Source organism: Perissodus microlepis, chromosome 2, assembly GCF_051167445.1.
Source record: "Perissodus microlepis isolate ML-2025 ecotype Zambia chromosome 2, ASM5116744v1, whole genome shotgun sequence".
Lineage (NCBI taxonomy): Eukaryota > Metazoa > Chordata > Actinopteri > Cichliformes > Cichlidae > Perissodus > Perissodus microlepis.
Window position 1 is genome coordinate 12991412 of NC_140462.1, and position 18033 is coordinate 13009444.

Sequence of the window (18033 nt, forward strand, 5' to 3'; positions counted from 1 at the left end):
TTGTTTTTTTTGTTTTTTTGTCCAAGTTTCACACAGACCTCAGCTTTCAAACCACTTCAAATCCTTGTAATTTACTACCCACCAAACACCTCAGTAATTCAAAGGAAGAGGGGGTAACGTCTCAAAACCGGAAGCAAATACGAGCCACCCTTTGAGTGTTTCCTGTGACTAGCTCCCGATGCTACACGCGGGAAAACAGGCGAAGCTGCTGAGCACTGTCACAGTAAGACCTGAAGTTTTTTTTAAACTCTGCATTCTCGTTTCTTTAGAAATTAATTTTTTGATATGTATAAGCAACGAGGGAGTGCGTGGCGCACAATTAATTACTTTGAGCGACGTCGTTTGTTACAATAACCCCAAATATTTACATGATTTCTTTTTACCGGCCTAGTGCTGATGGGGCGCTGGATTTTAACTTAGGACCAGCCCGAGCGGGCGGCGTTCTAGCGCGTGCCGTATTCAATTTGAGGATTCAGTTGGAAACTGTCCCACATCGTTGTATAAAAGAAGCGTACCCTGTGCAGTTGAAGTTAGCCTAGCTATTGTTAGTGGCGCAGCATGGATGATAGTTAAGGGTTGCTTCGAGAAACACAAAGACCCAACTGTCGCTGACACATTCACGCCATAAGATAACGATATTCGTAAACTTTCGCCGGGCAGAGCTTTCTTTTAATTGTTCATAGTTAGCTGTTAGCTGGCTCAGAACTTCACTCAGTTCTTTAAACACTAATAAACGGAAATATTGAATAACACGAAAAGACCCAAATTCAACACGAAGCTGCTTTTACAGTTTGCACACTCACAGGATGGCTGCATTCTGCCTCTCGGGTGTTTTGGCTCAGTCGCTGCGTGCTTGCTCATGTTTTCATCAACACCACACTACTTTCCCACCGTGAGGAGCAACAACAAAATGCAGACCCCAGCATGCCACAATCTGGGAATGGTTTTAAAACCAGGCGTGACATAAGCCTCGTTGTAGATGTTTGGTTGTATTTAGTGCCGTTTCCTCCGTTTCTGTCTGTCTGTAGAGCATCAGTCATCGCCTGTAGCCAAAATGGGAGACACACTGGAGTTCAACGAGATCTACCAGGAGGTTAAAGGCTCCTGGGTAAGTATCTTCACCCACCAGCTCTGCTCTCAAATTCTTTCAGGGCTTCATTGCAGTCTTTTTTGAAGTGGCATGGCAGACAAACATCAGCTCCTGTGCTCTTATTTGCAGATAAGCTGATGGGTCAGAGCAAAATTATTTGCAGTTCTGATTTCTTTTTTTTGTTTGTTTTTTTGCCTATTTGTGTCACTCAGATTTTTCAAATCTTCAAACAGATGTCAATATTAGAGAAAGATAACCTGAGTAATTTTTTTTTAAAAATGCAGTTTTTAAAATGAGGATTTCATTTATTAAGGGAAACAAAGCCACCCAAACCCGCCTGGCCCTGGTTCAATTACCTCCTAAACCTAATAACTGGTTGTGCCACGCTTGGGAGCAATAATTGTGCCGTATTGTTTTATCTGCCACACTGGAAGGTTTTCAGTCACAAATGTGCTGTTTTAGGTCATGCCAAAGCAATTGGCAATCTCAGTTGGATGTAAGTCCGGATTTGATTAAGCCTTTGATCATTTCAAGGTAGATTTGCTTGTCTCTTTCTAATCACATTGCCTGAGCTGAAGGGCACCAACTGCTGCATGGGCATTCTCCTTAAGGAGTCTCTGGTAAAGAGTGAAAAAGGGTAGCTTTTGTGTGGTCAATCCACCGAATATTTTCCTAAAAGTCTTGGGGTATCGTCAAGATGTTTTTGGCGAACGTGAGACGAGCTTTCGTTTTCTTTTTGGTCAGCAGTGGTTTTCACCCTGTAACGCTCCCAAGGATGCCATTTTTGCCTCTTTTTTTTTTTGTCTCTCTTTTTTTTATTGTTCAGTCATGAATTCTGACCGTAACTGAGCCAAGTGAGGCCTGCAGTTCTTTAGATGATGCTCTGGGTGTTCTTTTGTGACCTACTAGATGGGTCATTGATGCACTTTTGGAGTAATTTTTATAGTCCAACCACACCTGGGAAGGTTTAACACTGTTCCAGATTTTCTCCATTTGTAGATAATGGCTCTCACTGTAATTCACTGGAGTCCCAAAGCCTTAAAATGACTTCATAAGCCTTTTCAGACTTATAGATGTCAGTTACTTCGTTTCTCATCTGTTCACTGTAGCATGATGTGTTGCTTTTTGGATCTTTTAGCCAACTACGATTTGTCAGACAGGTTTTATTTAAGTGATTTCTTAAGTAAACAGGTCTGGCAGTAATCAGGCCTTGCTGTGGCATTGAACTCAGCTCTCAAGAAAATGTGGTTAATTGCAGTTAATTCATGATTTAAGATGTGCCAGATATGTTTGGATATTTTAGTTTTTTGTTTGTTTGTTTTTCTTAATAATTAAAATCATCGTTTTAAAAATTGCATTTTGTATTCCTTGGGTTATTTTTTTTATCTTATGTTACAATTTGGTGATCTGAAACATGTGACAAAATACTAAGAAGTCAGGAACAGGAAAAATTCTTTTCTATGGCACTGTATTATTGTATTATTACACAACCTAGTAAAAATAAGATGCCTTTAAATGCTGTTAGCATTGACTCTTAGCCATGAGTGTGAAAAAAATGAAACTGTCATCGGCTCAGCTGCAGAATTTTTGTTTTGCTGAAAAAACATTTACTCTTTTTTTTTCTTGTAAAATCACTATTGTAAAGAGGGTATCCATGCCCACGAGTACGGAAACAATAAGAAGATCTGGATTTTTGTTTTGTAAATTAATCTAAATCTAAACTAATCATCAAACTTAAAAAATAAATGTTATGATGTGAGCAAACTCCCATTTGGAAAGTTGTAACCAGTGTTTTTTAGTTTATGTATAAAATAGTTGAGTTTTTAATTTTTCAATATCTCGCTGCAGAATGACGGACGGCTGCGTTTCAGCAAGCAGAATGTGGTTTATAAGAGCAGCAAGACGGGGAAGGTGGATAGCATCCCTGCCAGCGAGCTCAATTTGGCCCAGTGGAGGCGGGTGTGCTTAGGCCATGGCATCAAACTTGGCACCAGCACGGGACACGTCTACAAATATGATGGCTTCAGGGACACGGTGAGTTCTGGATGCACATTGCATGCCTGCAGGCTGTTTTGTAGATTTGGGTAAGTGTGTGTGTGGTTCATATCTCTGACGAGTCTCTGAAGTTTCTCTTTTTTTTTCCCCTGGGATCTAAATCTTTTCTCTCCATTTCTGGGAAATAATTGTTACCTTACTTGGAGGAGAACAAGGCAGCAGTGGAATATTTCAGAGTGACACACACTGCTGGTTTATTCAGCGCTGTTTATAGCCAGGGATGTAACCCAAGCAAGGGGACCTCTGATAAACAACTTCCATTCCCTGTCTGACATTTCCTCAGGAAAAACACTACCATCTTGCGAAAATGCCACCACTTGAGGGTGCGTATGGGTGCGTGTGTGTCAGAAGTACGCGAATGAATCTGCTCTTCTCCCCGTAGCTCCTAATGGGATTAATGAGGGAAACGAGCACGAGCATGTGTGTTCCATAAACAGTGTAATCATCGGCTCATGTGAGCCAGTGTTTATATCAATCCACTGAAACAATTTGGCTCAGAAAACAGACAAGAAAAAATTGTGGTTGTGTTTGTTTTTTATCACTCCATTTTTTTTCCCCTGCTCTGCCTTTTCCCTGCTGCTCTGAGTGTGTGGGGAATGTCAACACACAAGTACAACTCGGAGATGGAGGAGCGGGTATTAACCTGGAGTCTGCAGCTGTCTCCTGGGGTTAATCAGCGTATTTTTTTTCAAGATGGATCCTCTCAACCTGGAGCGCAGGCCGTGATGTCATTGTTTATTATCCCACGGTTAGTGTCGGTAATCGAGAATTGGCTGGAGGTTTAGCTGCTGGCGTGCGGAGCAGACTCTTTGATTCATTTGTCCCTGTGAAGCGTTCTTGAGCAAGATGATGAATCTCTGCCAGATAGTCTGTTATATAGCTGACCTGTAACTGTCATGTGGAGGAGCAGAAGGTGTAGAAAAGCATGGATTTCACTTATGTTCATGTCACTCACATGTTTAGAGTGCAGCTGGCCCATAACGCTGTTGCTGACATTGCGAGTGTGGTGTTGAATGTATGCAGCAGCCCACTGTGGATGTATTTTACTATTGGGGTTCAAAAGTGTTTTGGCCTCATGCGTCAAACTGTCAGGTACTAAAGGCTTCCACCCTGCATGTAAAGTTGAAATAGTTTGACAGGTAACAGAAACAATTCATAGGTAGTTAATCGTTTAAATCACAGCTCAGTATTGTTTTAACGCAGCTTGTTTGTGTGGTAGGATAGAGCAAGACAACACCTCAGTATTTATGTTGTTGTTTTGCAGCTTTTTGAGATTTTATAGCGTAAACTAGCCCTGCCCAAAAGTTTTTCTGCCAGCTGTTAGTTCAGATAATGAGTTGCTTAGTCTTTGTACCTCTACAGGATTTTTCCTGGCTTAAAATTGGCCTTTGATGGTGCCTACATATAAACATGATTGAGCCACACGTGCTTAAAAACATGTATTTATAAATGCATTTAAAACCAATTGTAGGGGGATCGCAAAGCTAGTTGATTTTGGCAAAGTCTGTGTTAAATCAAACACAAATGTTTTAAGTTTAAACCTTAATTTTTTATTTTTTTTTTTAAACAGACTATATGTAGTAAAAGTCTTGCAGTTTGACATTAATTTATTTGTTTCAATCTATGTTGTTTTAGATTATGTCAAAATCGTTTCAGGGCTGAAAATCTTTTAAGTAGCATTGTTAATGCAGGGCAACATTGCATAGCACATAAAAGTAACATAGTAGCAAGCCTTTAAAGAAACAGAGCGCTCGCTCTGTGCTTCATGAGGAAACTTGTCTGATGTTAGAGAAGCAAGATGCTGACTGTGTAATGTTAGATAAACCGTGTTTAATGTTGACAAATGATGCCTGCAGAGTTTGGACATTCTTGAGTGTCTTTTACCTCCTCAAAAGAAGTCTCGACATCCCGCCTGTAACTGCATCGATGAACGGTTGATGTCTTTCTGTAGCCACTTCCTGTGGTGGACTTGACTGTGCACAACCAAACAAAAACAAGACTCTTGTCATCAACTGATTAGTTGGTACAATGTTTTTGGAGGGCGGCCCTAATCCTTATTGTTCCAGGAATCAATGATAAAATAATTGTTAGGTTCGGTCCTAATTGAAAGCTCACTTTTTCTTTTCCGTTTAAAATAATCTTTTTTGAGTGGTTGTTTCAAGTATTTGAGGTTTCAGTCCAGATGTTGACAGTACTTTATACAGCTGCTTGACAGCTGTACAAGAGCTCCTTATGAAAAGATCTTAAATGAAGAAAATGGCAAGGGGGGATTCTTATATAATAGTTGTAATTTTCACTTTTTACTCAATTTAGTCTTTGTTTCCAGAGTTTGCTTGTTTAGATTTTACACTAAAGATATCAATTTTTTAAAAAATTATAATAATAATAATAATAATAATAATAATTATTATTATTATTATTATTATTATTATTATTATTATTATTATTATTATTATTATTATTGTTACTACTACTACTACTATGGGTGTGTTTTTACTTTTTTTCTTCCATTTTTTCCCAGGGAGAAGTTGAGAACAGGAGTTACAATACAAACACTTGACTCACAGTCATGTAGACATCCCAGTCTCAATAAACATAACCACCAAACCGCCTCATCAGACTGGCCATGATGAAAGATTTGACCACAATGACAGAGTGAAATTAAAGAGATTTAGCTCTCCATTTTTTATTTTTTATTTTACTTAGTTCTGTTATACATTGTTTGAAATAGTTTCAGTTAACTCTAATTTTTTCCTGTACTTATTTTTTAAGCCTAGTCTTAATAAACTGTATAAAGCAAATATCCAACTGACATAATGAAAGTGATCTTTTAACAAAGTGGATGAAGGCTTTTGGAAAAGCAGGGATTTAAAATGTACTAATAAAAGGCAGACAGGGTGGTCATGTTGGGTAAGTGTGTGTGTGTGTGTGTGTGTGTGTCTTTTGGTGGTCTGTGTTTATTATAACTTCATGAGCTGGGCAGTAACAAATCTGCCAAAGCTTCATCGAGGAGATGAGAACTTGCACAAACTCTGATTTTTATGAATTTGCACATCTGCTTGCGCCTGCTCTCCTATCTAAAAAATGCCTTAATGCTGGTCAACAAACATGCTGATGAACTTCAACGCACACACACGAACACACACTTCTGAATCTCTGGGCTCTAATTGGCTGTAATAACCTCATGGACAGGCAGATATCCAGGTGCATAAATTCGGTTTCCCACAGAGTCTCATTCTACCTTACACACACTCACACACCACAATCACTTCCACATGTGTTTGCACTACTGGGACTCCGTGTGTGTGTGTGTGAGAGAGAGAGAGGGAGAGAGAGAGTGTGATTGACCATGTGTTTGTCGCTCTGTGTGATTTCTTTCCAGTTGTAAGGGGTCCTGCAGGATAAATAAACAGGCTGATTGTCAGTGGTGGTGTAGAGGGAAAGAAGACAGAGAGGGTGGATGGATTACATTCACCTCCTGTGTTCCCAAGAGGCCCAAACGGCGGACATAGTTACAATTGCGTTGTGATTAATTATCCCATTCCTCCTTCTTCTTAGGTGGTGTTTTTATAAGCTTTGACCCATGTGGAGCCAGTGCTTTGACTGCATTGCTAACTTTGAGGCTTTTTCTTCCTTTTGTTTTCACCTCTTTCTCTTCTGTCAACCTTTTTTCCCCACTGTTATTCTTTCTGCTCACCCCACCAGGACTTTGAGAAGATTTCAGAGTTTTTCAAGGCCAACTACAAGGTGGAGCTGACAGAGAAGGACATGTGTGTGAAGGGCTGGAACTGGGGAACAGCCAAGTTTTCAGGTAAATTTTTCAGAATCACTGCACTAATAATGTCTGAAATATTGATGATGATAAGTGAGGTGAAAATCAGCAGTCAATTTAAGATTAGTTTGCTGTTTAACATCAACTCAGAGAGCTCTGAAGACAAGGTCAGTTGTTTCTCTCCTAACTGTCTTGTTTCTTCCTTTCACAGGGCCACTGTTATCCTTCGAAGTCAATGACAACACAGCGTTTGAGATCCCACTGTCCAACGTTTCCCAGTGTGCCACGGGGAAGAACGAAGTCACTCTGGAGTTTCACCAGAATGACGACACAGAAGTCTCCCTTATGGAGGTCCGATTCTACGTCCCACCCAGTCAGTCTGATGAACGGCAAGACCCCGTGGAGGTGACAAAGGATGCTTTACTTCTGCTTTTTTTGTTTGTTTGTTTTTTTTATGCTTTTCTTTGTTTTTGTTTACAGTAGTTCTAAAACTGTGTGTTTTCATTCAGGCATTTTCCCAGAATGTGTTATCTAAGGCTGATGTGATCCAGGCTACAGGAGACGCTGTGTGTATCTTCAAAGAGCTGCAGTGTCTTACACCCAGAGGAAGGTAAAAGATTGACATTTGAGCACCCAAATCCAGTCACCTACCGATTTTCTGATTTGATTTTAAACCAAAAAATTGAATCAGTGAGTAGGTCGCTCACAGGCCAGTTTATCACTATACTTGATACTAAGGGAGCCAAATTGTACAAAGAAAATATTCCCATGCTGTTACACTACCACCAGCCTGAACTTGGCAGACTGGATCCATTCTTAAAGGTTGTTTACACCAAATTTTGACCATACTGCCCAAATGTCGCAGCAGAAATTGAGACCAACCACACCAGGGAATTTTTTTTTTTTTTTTTTACCTTTGACCTTCAGCGGGTCATCTTGACATTGTCTACATGCAGAAGTACATTGAGTTGCTGCCAGGTGATTGGCTGTTCAGATATTCGAGTTAACAAGCAGTTAGGCTGATATACCTAATAATAAAATGGCCTTTGTATATTTGGATAAAGCGTGCATAAACCTTGCACTTTCATGAAGTCACACTTATGAACTCACTATATGATTCACATTAGTTAGTTATTCACATTAGGAGTTAACCAGTTAATTTTTCTTTCTTCAGATATGACATCCGTATCTACCCGACATTTCTTCACCTGCACGGTAAAACGTTCGACTACAAGATTCCCTACACCACCGTCCTCCGTCTTTTCCTGCTGCCACACAAGGATCAGAGGCAGATGTTCTTTGTGGTATGTGAACTTTTCTGTGTGACTTTTATTGTTGACAGTGTTAGCATTTAATGCTCCCATTTTCTGACCTCCTTTCTCTTTGTGGTGTTTTTGTTTTCTTTATAGATCAGTCTGGATCCTCCTATCAAGCAGGGTCAGACACGTTATCACTTTCTCATTCTGCTCTTCTCCAAGGAAGAAGATATTAGCCTAACTCTCAACATGAGCGAGTGAGTGCATCTAGACCTAGATTGGCTTCAGCTAATTTTGACTGAAGAATAATGTTGTAAAGCGTGTGTCCACTAGGGGGAACCAAGGGTCTGAGTCAGTAGTGTCAGTAAAAACAGTTCTTTGCATCATTTAGAAACTCTCAAAACTTAATTTTAAGGTTTTAAACTTTGTTCTTTCCCATGTGTGTAACAGAGAAGATGTGGAGCGTCGTTTTGAGGGTAAACTCAGTAAGTTCATGTCAGGATCTCTTTATGAGATGGTGAGCAGGGTGATGAAGGCCTTGGTCAACCGTAAAATCACAGTACCTGGAAACTTCCAAGGGTAGGCATCTCATATACTTCTGTTTTTCAAAAACACTTTTTTTTTTTTTCTTTTGCAAAATTAAGTATAACTGTGTCACTCTTCCTCCTCAGACACTCAGGAGCCCAGTGCATCACCTGCTCTTACAAGGCATCCTCAGGCCTCCTCTATCCTTTGGAAAGGGGTTTCATCTACGTCCACAAGCCCCCTGTTCACTTGCGCTTTGAAGAGATCTCTTGTGTCAACTTTGCCAGAGGCACCACCACAACACGTTCTTTTGACTTTGAGATTGAGACCAAGCAAGGGAACCAGTACACTTTTAGCAGCATTGAGAGGTGAGCATTGAGAGGTTTTGTTAACAGGAGCAGACCTATCATAAAAACACAAAGGTATCCTGGTTATGTGTTTCATGCTGGGGGAATATTCATTCATATACAAGTCTGGGCATGATTTTCACTCTGGCACACTCGTTCACATTGTGTGGGTTTTTTTCTTCTTCTAATAACTCACTTTAGAGGATGAGAGTAAATCCATTTTGGTTTCTGGCTGTTTGCATTGACCACTCTGCTGATTCAGCATCTCCATCTTATCGCCACTAATGTAACATGATCCTTCCAAGCACTAAAAGTCATCATCTGCATTAGAGTTGTCAGACTTTCATTTCATTTTGTGCCATATACTACAAAACTCAAGCTTAACATGAAGCTGCAGGAACCTAAGTTAAGTGCCTACATGGAGGGTTATATTCCCATCAAAAGAAGGACAGTAGGTAATGTCAGATTCTGAAGCAAGGATGTTGTTCATAAATTTAGATCTTGCTAATACCATGTTTTTATTTTGTTTATAGCTTTTGCCAGCACTGTACTGCTCAGACAGGAGCTCAGTTATGATATAGGTTCATGTGCCAAAATATGGAGGAGGATGAGCATTTCCTATGGATGACTCTAGGGTTGGGTGATTGCCATGGTCTGATTGTCCCCATGTGGGATCGCCAGTGAAATGTCTTACAAATGAGTATATGTGGAGATGAAATATGAAGCAATATTGAGATGGATTGAGACAGATTCATGTTATTATGAATATCATAGTAAGAAATATCTTAATGGAATGCATTAATGGTGGACAAGAGTCTCCATATTTTGGCATCTGAACCTATATCATAATTGACCAATGGAGACAGGTGAGCCATCATCGACATTGTTGTCCATCAGCACAACTTGCCATACTACATATTTATAATGTCACTTTTATAAACAACAACAGAGGTGACCATTGTGCTGAAAAATAAAACCATAAATAAAGGAAATAAAGCACAGATACCAAACACAAAATAGCTGTAGAAGTGAAACAATAAAGGAGTACATAAAATGTAACTTAAAATCACAGTCAACATCTCACACTGGGTTCAAAGCCAGGGAGTAAAAGTGTGCTTTTAAGGGATTTAAAAACAACAAGAAAAGGAGCCTGCTTGATGTGCAATGGCAAACCACAAGTTTGCTGGTCTACTGACCTGAGAGAACCAGTGTGACATTTGGCTGGATCAGAAAAAGAAACAATGGGGCACCACCATTAAGATTCTTAAAAACAAATGAAAGGGTTTTAAAATCGATTTGTAAATGGCCTGAAATTGGGCTTATGTGCTCTTACTTGCTTTAACCTGATTTAAAAAATCAAGCGGTAGCATTTTACTCCAGCTGTAGTCGAGAAATGGAGACATGTGCATTGCATTGCCGTAATCAAAACGAGACAATATGTTGTAAAAGTATGTGTTAATGTTTCAAGATTGCATTTGGACAGCTGAGGCTTGATTTTGACAGTAGTATATTCAAATGAGAATCGAATTTCAGAGAAGGAACCGTTTTCACATTTAAATTGGTGATAATGCATTTCTCATATGGGAGCAGATTGGAAAGGTCAACACAGTGGGTGCTGCTTTTGCCACAGGGTCTAAACAACATGACGTCTGAAATTCAGAAAATTTGCAGCAGCTTCTGGTCCAGGTTATTCTTCCTCAGGACCGCTGTTGGGCCTTCTTTACCACCGCATTTGTGTTGTGGGTCCAGATAAGTTCGGCGTGAGTGCCCATAAACCTAAAGGTGGAGACAAATTCCACCCGTTCTCCATTTATAATCAGAGGGGAGTGGACCTGTCTGTGCCTCCTGAAGTCCATTATGAGTTCTTTTATTTTAAGGACGCTCAGCTTCAGATCCATCCCATTGCAGGGCAGGGGAAGCTCTGCAGTTTTAGATGCTGAATTGAGGCTTGTGAGACATTTGGTTTTTGATCATATTGTTAAGCCGTTCTAATTAATTTTAAATAAATAACTCATACTTTGTCTCTTTCCCTTCTAGAGAGGAGTACGGCAAACTTTTTGACTTTGTTAATGCTAAGAAGCTCAACATCAAGAACAGAGGTTTCAAAGAGGTAATGCACAAGTCACTGAAACACCTCTCAGTTTGTACATTAAGTTTGATCATATTTCTATCCCCGATATTGATGCTTGTTGCCCTTCTCCTTTGTGTTTGTCCTTGTACACCTGTAGAAGAAGGTGGGTATGGTCATGGGTGCCACGTGTGGATTAGGCACTTGATTTTATTGGTCTGGAGTGATTTCCTGCTTGCATGGCGTGCTGCTGGTGTGTGTGCGTGTTCTGAGGATGGTGTCCAATGATCTTGATTTGGTTTGACATTACCAATACGGTTGCTGTTGAACCTGAGATATTTTGAGTGATTTATGACTAATCATGGGACATGGAGGTGAGGGAGCGCTGACCAATACCTCTTTGGGTTGGTGTGTGTGTGCGCGCGTTCTGTGTGTGTGTGTGTGTGTGTTTGCATTGTGCTGACTAATGTGTGGCCTGGGGGCTTTTGGTGTGCTTTAACACTGAACACAGTTGTCATCAAGACTGCTGCCTTACAAAGGCGACGCTGATTGCATTACCTACAATGGTCTTTGACATATACGAGCTCCTTTCAACAAGGCCATCCCATCTGTTTCTGTGGTGATGGGGTCAGCAGAGGTCAATGAAAATTAATGGAGCTCCTCTCTAATTCCTGTTGGTGTTCGAGTAGCAGCCTCCCTGTTTGTCCGTCGACTGGTGGACTTGGATGCGTGCAGATGGAGAAGAAGAAAATAGTTTGAATTTTATTTCCAGGATGGCATTACAGCATAGCGAGCCTCAAGCTAAAGAAGAAGATGCTAAGCTAAGATTTTGTGTGGTCTTATACTTCACTTTATATGCAAACATGAGTCATTTAATTGATTAGAATCACAGTGTCCAATGGTTTTGGCTCATGTTAACCCTTTCCATGTCCTGGCAAACTACATTTTTGTCCATCCAGCAGTTTGAAGACCTCAGAAATGGACCAAAAAAGGCCTGAACCACCTAAAATTCTAGATAAGAGGAGCATGGCCACCATGACATCACCCATTGTTTTCTGAAGTCACATCTTAAAGCTTAAAGCTGGGTATTTTGTGGTGGATCTTTGTAACACTGTGTGCCTTTTTTCCACAAGTACCGACTTGACTCCATTCTACTCTGTTTTGGTGGGGTTTTTTCCCATTACAGTTGAGTGCCATCGCAGTATGATGGTCATTATAGCAACGCGTCCGAAACTCTGCAACACTATTTATATATGACACAAACACAACACAATAATGGAGGACTTAGGGGTGATAGTATACCTTTTGCTCCATTGTGGGGGGTTTTCAGACTCGAGGACCACGGTGTTTATTTTTGTGCTGCCATTTACCTCGTTGCAGAGTTTCAAAAATGGCAGTTCTTCTTCTTTTCTTTTTTTTCTTCCCTTTCCTGAAAGAGTAACTTTCATGACTCATCAAGTAATGCCATCATTGACTGGCCAATCGGGGGCTTGCAGTCTTTTGACGTCACATTTTCGTACCTGGTACCAAGTGCACCACCTGATGGAAACTCTAAAAGCCAGCCTAGTAGGTACTAGTGGAAAAGAGGCATTTGACTGTTGTACAGCAGAGACCTGCCAGTCACAAGGTAGCCACACCTTCAAAAACACACTGCTTTTTTTTTTCTATTTAAGGGTATTTTTAAACACAATTTCCTACGGTGTGAAGATTTCGCAAAATGTGTTCAAAGGTTGAGTCAAAAAGCTGATTTCGCAATCTTTATTGTATGTGTGCCCCCCCCCCCGCAGCTATCGCCCTCTGGTGGCCATCACAAATAATGCAGGTTTTTCTAGGCACTTCTGCAGCGGCTTCATTTTTCCAAACCAAAATCTACATTCATGTTTTAAACCATGAAATGTGCAATAACAACAGTAAAAACAGCAGAACTAGAGAGGAAATGAAAAGAAGTTGGCATAAAAACTAAAAATTTTCTGTAGGAAAAATGTTTTTCTTCCCATTTCCTGTTCTTAATAAGCTAGCTGCCCCCTCAGATTAAACCTTTAAACCTGCATTATATTCTCTTTGTGACAGAAATGCGATCAGCTAAAATTACTTCTGATAATTAAGTTATTTATTTAGCAAAAAGTGCCAAAGTGATGTGTTAAGTTGCAGTCATGTGTTGGGCTGATTTAAAAGCACTGTACATTAAATATTTGGCAGTTTTAAACATGCTTGAAAAAAACAGCGGTTGCAATATCTGTAATGCCTAGTGGGATGTTTCTTTCTTTTCTGTTTCTTGCTAATGAATCAAGCAATAAGGAAAAGGTGGCTAACTTTATCTCAGAGTAGGTAGAGGCTCGTGGGTACTATGTTTTTTGTTTTTTGACCCTGTAGTGTATTTCCAGGGCATGAAGGGCAACATTGATGAATACAGCGACTCAGATGATGACCAACACGATGCTTACTTGGAAAGGATGAAGGCTGAGGGCAAGATCAGGGAGGAGGGCAACGACAGCGACGAATCGGACGGAGAAAGTGGTGAGTAACGACTGCCTATATGACAGGATAGCGAGCATACTCAGAAGATAGGGAACGTTCGATAGTGATTTTTTTTCGTTCTTGTTTCTCTTCAGATGAGTCTTTCAACCCTGGAGAGGAAGATGAAGAGATTGCAGAAGAGTACGTGACTCTCCTAAAACATAGTTGGATGATACGATAGCTTATTAACACTATTAACACTTATTAACACTACTGGCGTCTCCTTGTCTTCAATCAGGTATGACAGCAATGCCTCAGCAAGCGACAGCAGTGAAGGAGGAGAGGAGAGCGAAGATGAGAGTGCAAAGAAGAAAAAGGCTAAAAAAGCCAAAGTGGTGAAGGAGAAAAAAGAGAGAAAGCCACGAAAAGAGGCGAGAGAAGGGCTAAAATAAGCCACCAAACATCACAATAGACACTGTACATAAAGGTGTGCAGTTTCAATCATTTCTTTACTCAATTCCTTTTTATCTTCAATGTGAGCAGAAGAAGCAGAAGGATGCTGGCGGACCCAAGAGACCAATGAGTGCGTATATGCTTTGGCTCAACTCCAGCCGTGAGCGAATCAAGTCGGACAACCCCGGCATCTCCATCACAGAGATCTCTAAGAAGGCGGGAGAGATGTGGAGACAGCTGAGCAAAGATGAGAAGCAGGTGAGGGTTAAGAGAAATTGCTTTAGTTTTGGTTTTTTAACTTAAAAAAAAAAAAAATACACATGAATAAAATGCATCTATTGTCCACTTAAGTATGTTAATTAACCAGAATAAATGTGTAGAGAAACCTCTAAAGAATGTTTTCTGTAGGAGTGGGAAGCAAAGGCAGGCGAGGCGAAAAAACAGTACGATAAAGCAAAGAAAGAATACAAAGAGAGCGGAGGAGCAACTTCCAGCCCCAGGAAGTAAGGCCTGCCATACAATAAGTCAACTCTTTGGGGGGTTTTTTGAAGCCTTGATACAGAAAAATGGCTAAATTTGTTATATTTTCTTCCACTTTTCACCCATTAGGGAGAGTAAAAAGTCTGGAGGCAAAAAGGACGATAAGAAAAGGAAGTCTGCCGGAGCAGACAAGGACAGGGAGCGGGGAGGAAATGACAGCTTCAAGAGCCGAGAGTTCATCGAGACCAGCGAGGAGAGTTCATCAGACTCTGACCACAAGAGCAAGTCCAAGAGGAAGAAGGTAAATCCAGTGACTGTAAATGCCGTCATCAGACAGAACAGACTCAGACTCTTTCTTATTGAATGATGTAGGATGACTTTTAGTTTCTTTTACCTAATCAGAAACCACAATGTGCTGGAAATGTTTGATCTAGCTAAAAGTCAAAACACTGATGGCTGCTCAGTGAGAAGTAGACATTTTCTTCAGGAGGAGAAACCTTTAAATCCCGTTAGTTGATTGAGGGACAGCTGCGGGATGAAGTGTATCAGGGAAAACCTGGAACTGAAGCACCCCGCTTACTAAAGAGATGGCAGGTAGGAGAGAGGGAAGGCAATAGAGAGCTAATGAGTGTGAGAATGAAAGCTCCAGTTATCTTGTGTATCACTATATTGCATTTTTAACCAAATGCAAAGAAAACAGTAATGAGGAGACTATAAGAATTTTCTTGAACATGTCTGTGTGTATTTGCAGTTTCTGTTAGAATATATTTGCGATAGAGCTACGAGGAAGTGGTTGATGACTCGCTTTTTCCTGTTTAGTTGAGATTTTGCCTGCAGTTTGAGTTAACTGTAAAGAAATGTGCTTTATTCGCTTCTCGATAACACAGATGCAGAGAGCAATCAGAGAACTTGAGCGTTGCGCATTAAATCAATGGAAATTGTTGATGTAAACATAGTGAAACTGCTTCATTTAGACTAAAGCACTCCTTCATGTTCTGACATGATTGTAAACACTGAGTTCTTCCTTTTTTCTAAACAGGAATCAGACGATGAGGAAGAAGAAGAGGCGGTGTCAACACCTGCAAGCTCCGAGGAAGAGTCTGACTGAAGACACACACTTTTCCACCTCGTATACACACACACCAAGGACCAAGCGTTTATACTCTCTCTGCTGATACCACACTGACGGACAAATTAACAGACTTGAGTTGTATTTGCTTCTTCGTGGTTCGTTTTATGAGTACAAACACATTTTTGTGACTGACTCTTCAACCATGTAATGATATTTGAGTAGTTTGATGATGAAATACTGAAGGGTTTTCCATCAAACCAGTGGGCATATATGTTTTAGTTACATAGCACGATGATTGCAGGGGTTGTTAGTTAGCAGATGCAAAATTTATGTACGGAAATTTCTTTGACTTTTCCAGTGTCATGTTTTCAGGCCAAAATAAATAAATGAATCATTTTCAATAAAAACTCAGTTGGTGGTGCTTTGATCCTCATGGAAAAAGATTCTGAACTGATGGTCAAACGGTCACCTTGAGAGATTGCTTGCTGCCGTGTGCGTGTAAAGTAGGTTGTAAAGCACATTTAATGAATGTGGTCCATTTAGTGTTATTTACAACATGTAAACATTCATTCATTGTTCAGAATGTTTAAAAGTTTCTTTACATACACCGTTTCAGCCAATCAATTAAATTCAGTTTTGTTTATTTAGCGCTAAATCACAACAGCAGTTTCCTCAAAGCGCTTTATATTTTAAGGTAAAGACCCTACAATAATACAAAGAAAACAGAGAAAACCCCAACAATCTTATAACCTCCTATGAGCAAGTGCTTTGGCGACAGTGGGAAGGAAAAACTCCCTTTTAACAGGAAGAAACCTCCAGCAGAACCAGGCTGAGGGAGGAGCGCCCATCTGCTACCACCAGTTGGGGGTGAGGGGAGGAACACAGGACAAAGAAATGCTCTGGAAAGGGGGACAGAGATTAACATTAACTAATGATTAAAGGCAGAGAGGTTAACACATGTTAACAAACCAAAAATGTGAGTGAGAAGGGTAACTGAAGACATAATACTCAATGCATCATGGGGATCCCCCAGCAGCCTAGACCTACTGCAGTGTAACTAAGAGAGGAGCCCTAACTATATGCTTGAGTTATAAGTCTAATCTTAAAAGTAGAGAGAGTGTCTGTCTCTGGAAGCTGGTTTGACAGACGAGGGGCGTTCTGCTTTTAGATACTGTAGGAGCCACAAGTAAACCAGCAGTCTGAGAGCAAAGTGCTTTAATGGGGTGATGCGGTACTATAAGTTCATTAAGATAGGATCGGTTGATTATTCAAGACCTTGTATGTGAGGAGCAGGATTTTAAATTTGATTCTTTAAATTTGGTTTAACAGGGAGCCAACAAAGAGAAGCCAGTATAGGAGAAATATAAGAAATCACATGGCAGCCACTCAATCATATGATTGGCAATACATTCTAAACGTAGACATGGTTGTGACTGGATGCTGAAGTTCAAACTGAGCAGAATGAGGAAGAAAGGTCATTTTAAGTGACTTTGAACATGGCATGCTTGTTACTGCCAGACAGGCTCGTCTGAGTATTTCAGAAACTGCTGATCTGAGATTTTCCCCCACAGCCATCTCTGGGGTTGACAGACTTGTCAGAGAAGAGAAAATGTCCAGTAAGCAGTAGATTTCTGAGTGAAAATACTTTGTTGAGGTCAGAGAAGAATGTCCAGACTGCTTTGAGCTGGTAGGAAGGCAAATACACATGTTAAACAACCACCAAGTTATGGAAAAGGGCACCTCTGAAGGCACAACACAGCAAACTATACTCATATTCAATTGACCTCCACAGTGACCAGGACACTTTTGGGATTTGGTGTAACAGGACATTCACAAGTGCAACAAACAGCGACTGCTGTCATTTCAATATGGACCAAAATCTCTGAAGAATGTTTCTAGCGTCTTCTTGAATCTACGCCACGAAGAATTAAAGCAGACCTGAAGTCAAATGGGTGCCCAACCCGTACTAGTGGCTGTTGTCTGATCTTGTGGGGAAATTCTTTTCTATGTAAACTATGAAATACTTTAAAAACATCCCTCCAGAGTGTAGTTACTAAAAAATTTATATGCAAATCAGCATCACTCAGAAGTCTATACAGGGCTCACAGAAAGTAGAATTAAACATGTATCTTAGTGACAACTGAGCTACATGTGATTAACTCTGCAAATGAAAATAGCTCCAGAAAAACTCAGCCATGTGGTCCAAAAATTCTTGAAGAAATTAATATGATCAGCGTTTGTTAGTGTAATTTTTCAACACATTAGGAACAGAATGAAAACCAAACCTCTTAAGCTGTTGAGATACTCCCATAGGACCTACACTTTTGCTCGCTTGACCAGGCGGGGTGGTTTGAGAGTGTGTGTTAACTGGCTGCCCTAGTCAAAGCTGAAGAGACAGTGGTTTTAGCTATTTGCTGAAGCCTAAGTACAAGGTGGTTTGAAGAGTGGTTTTTAAGAG

The 18033-nt window shown here is 40.3% G+C and overlaps 1 protein-coding gene across 1 annotated transcript; it reads left to right on the top strand.

Annotated features, from left to right (window-relative positions):
- The first annotated feature begins 109 nt into the window (after positions 1 to 109).
- Positions 110 to 15982, top strand: ssrp1a (structure specific recognition protein 1a). The gene is made up of 18 exons (XM_084947899.1): positions 110 to 223; positions 1029 to 1108; positions 2939 to 3124; positions 6851 to 6956; positions 7129 to 7322; positions 7427 to 7527; positions 8092 to 8221; positions 8327 to 8430; positions 8624 to 8752; positions 8845 to 9066; positions 11083 to 11155; positions 13498 to 13630; positions 13726 to 13771; positions 13869 to 14001; positions 14114 to 14281; positions 14432 to 14526; positions 14633 to 14804; positions 15543 to 15982. The coding sequence occupies exons 2-18, from the start codon at positions 1055 to 1057 to the stop codon at positions 15609 to 15611; spliced, it is 2115 nt and encodes a 704-aa protein (XP_084804025.1). The 5' UTR covers positions 110 to 223; positions 1029 to 1054; the 3' UTR covers positions 15612 to 15982.
- The last annotated feature ends 2051 nt before the right edge of the window (positions 15983 to 18033 follow it).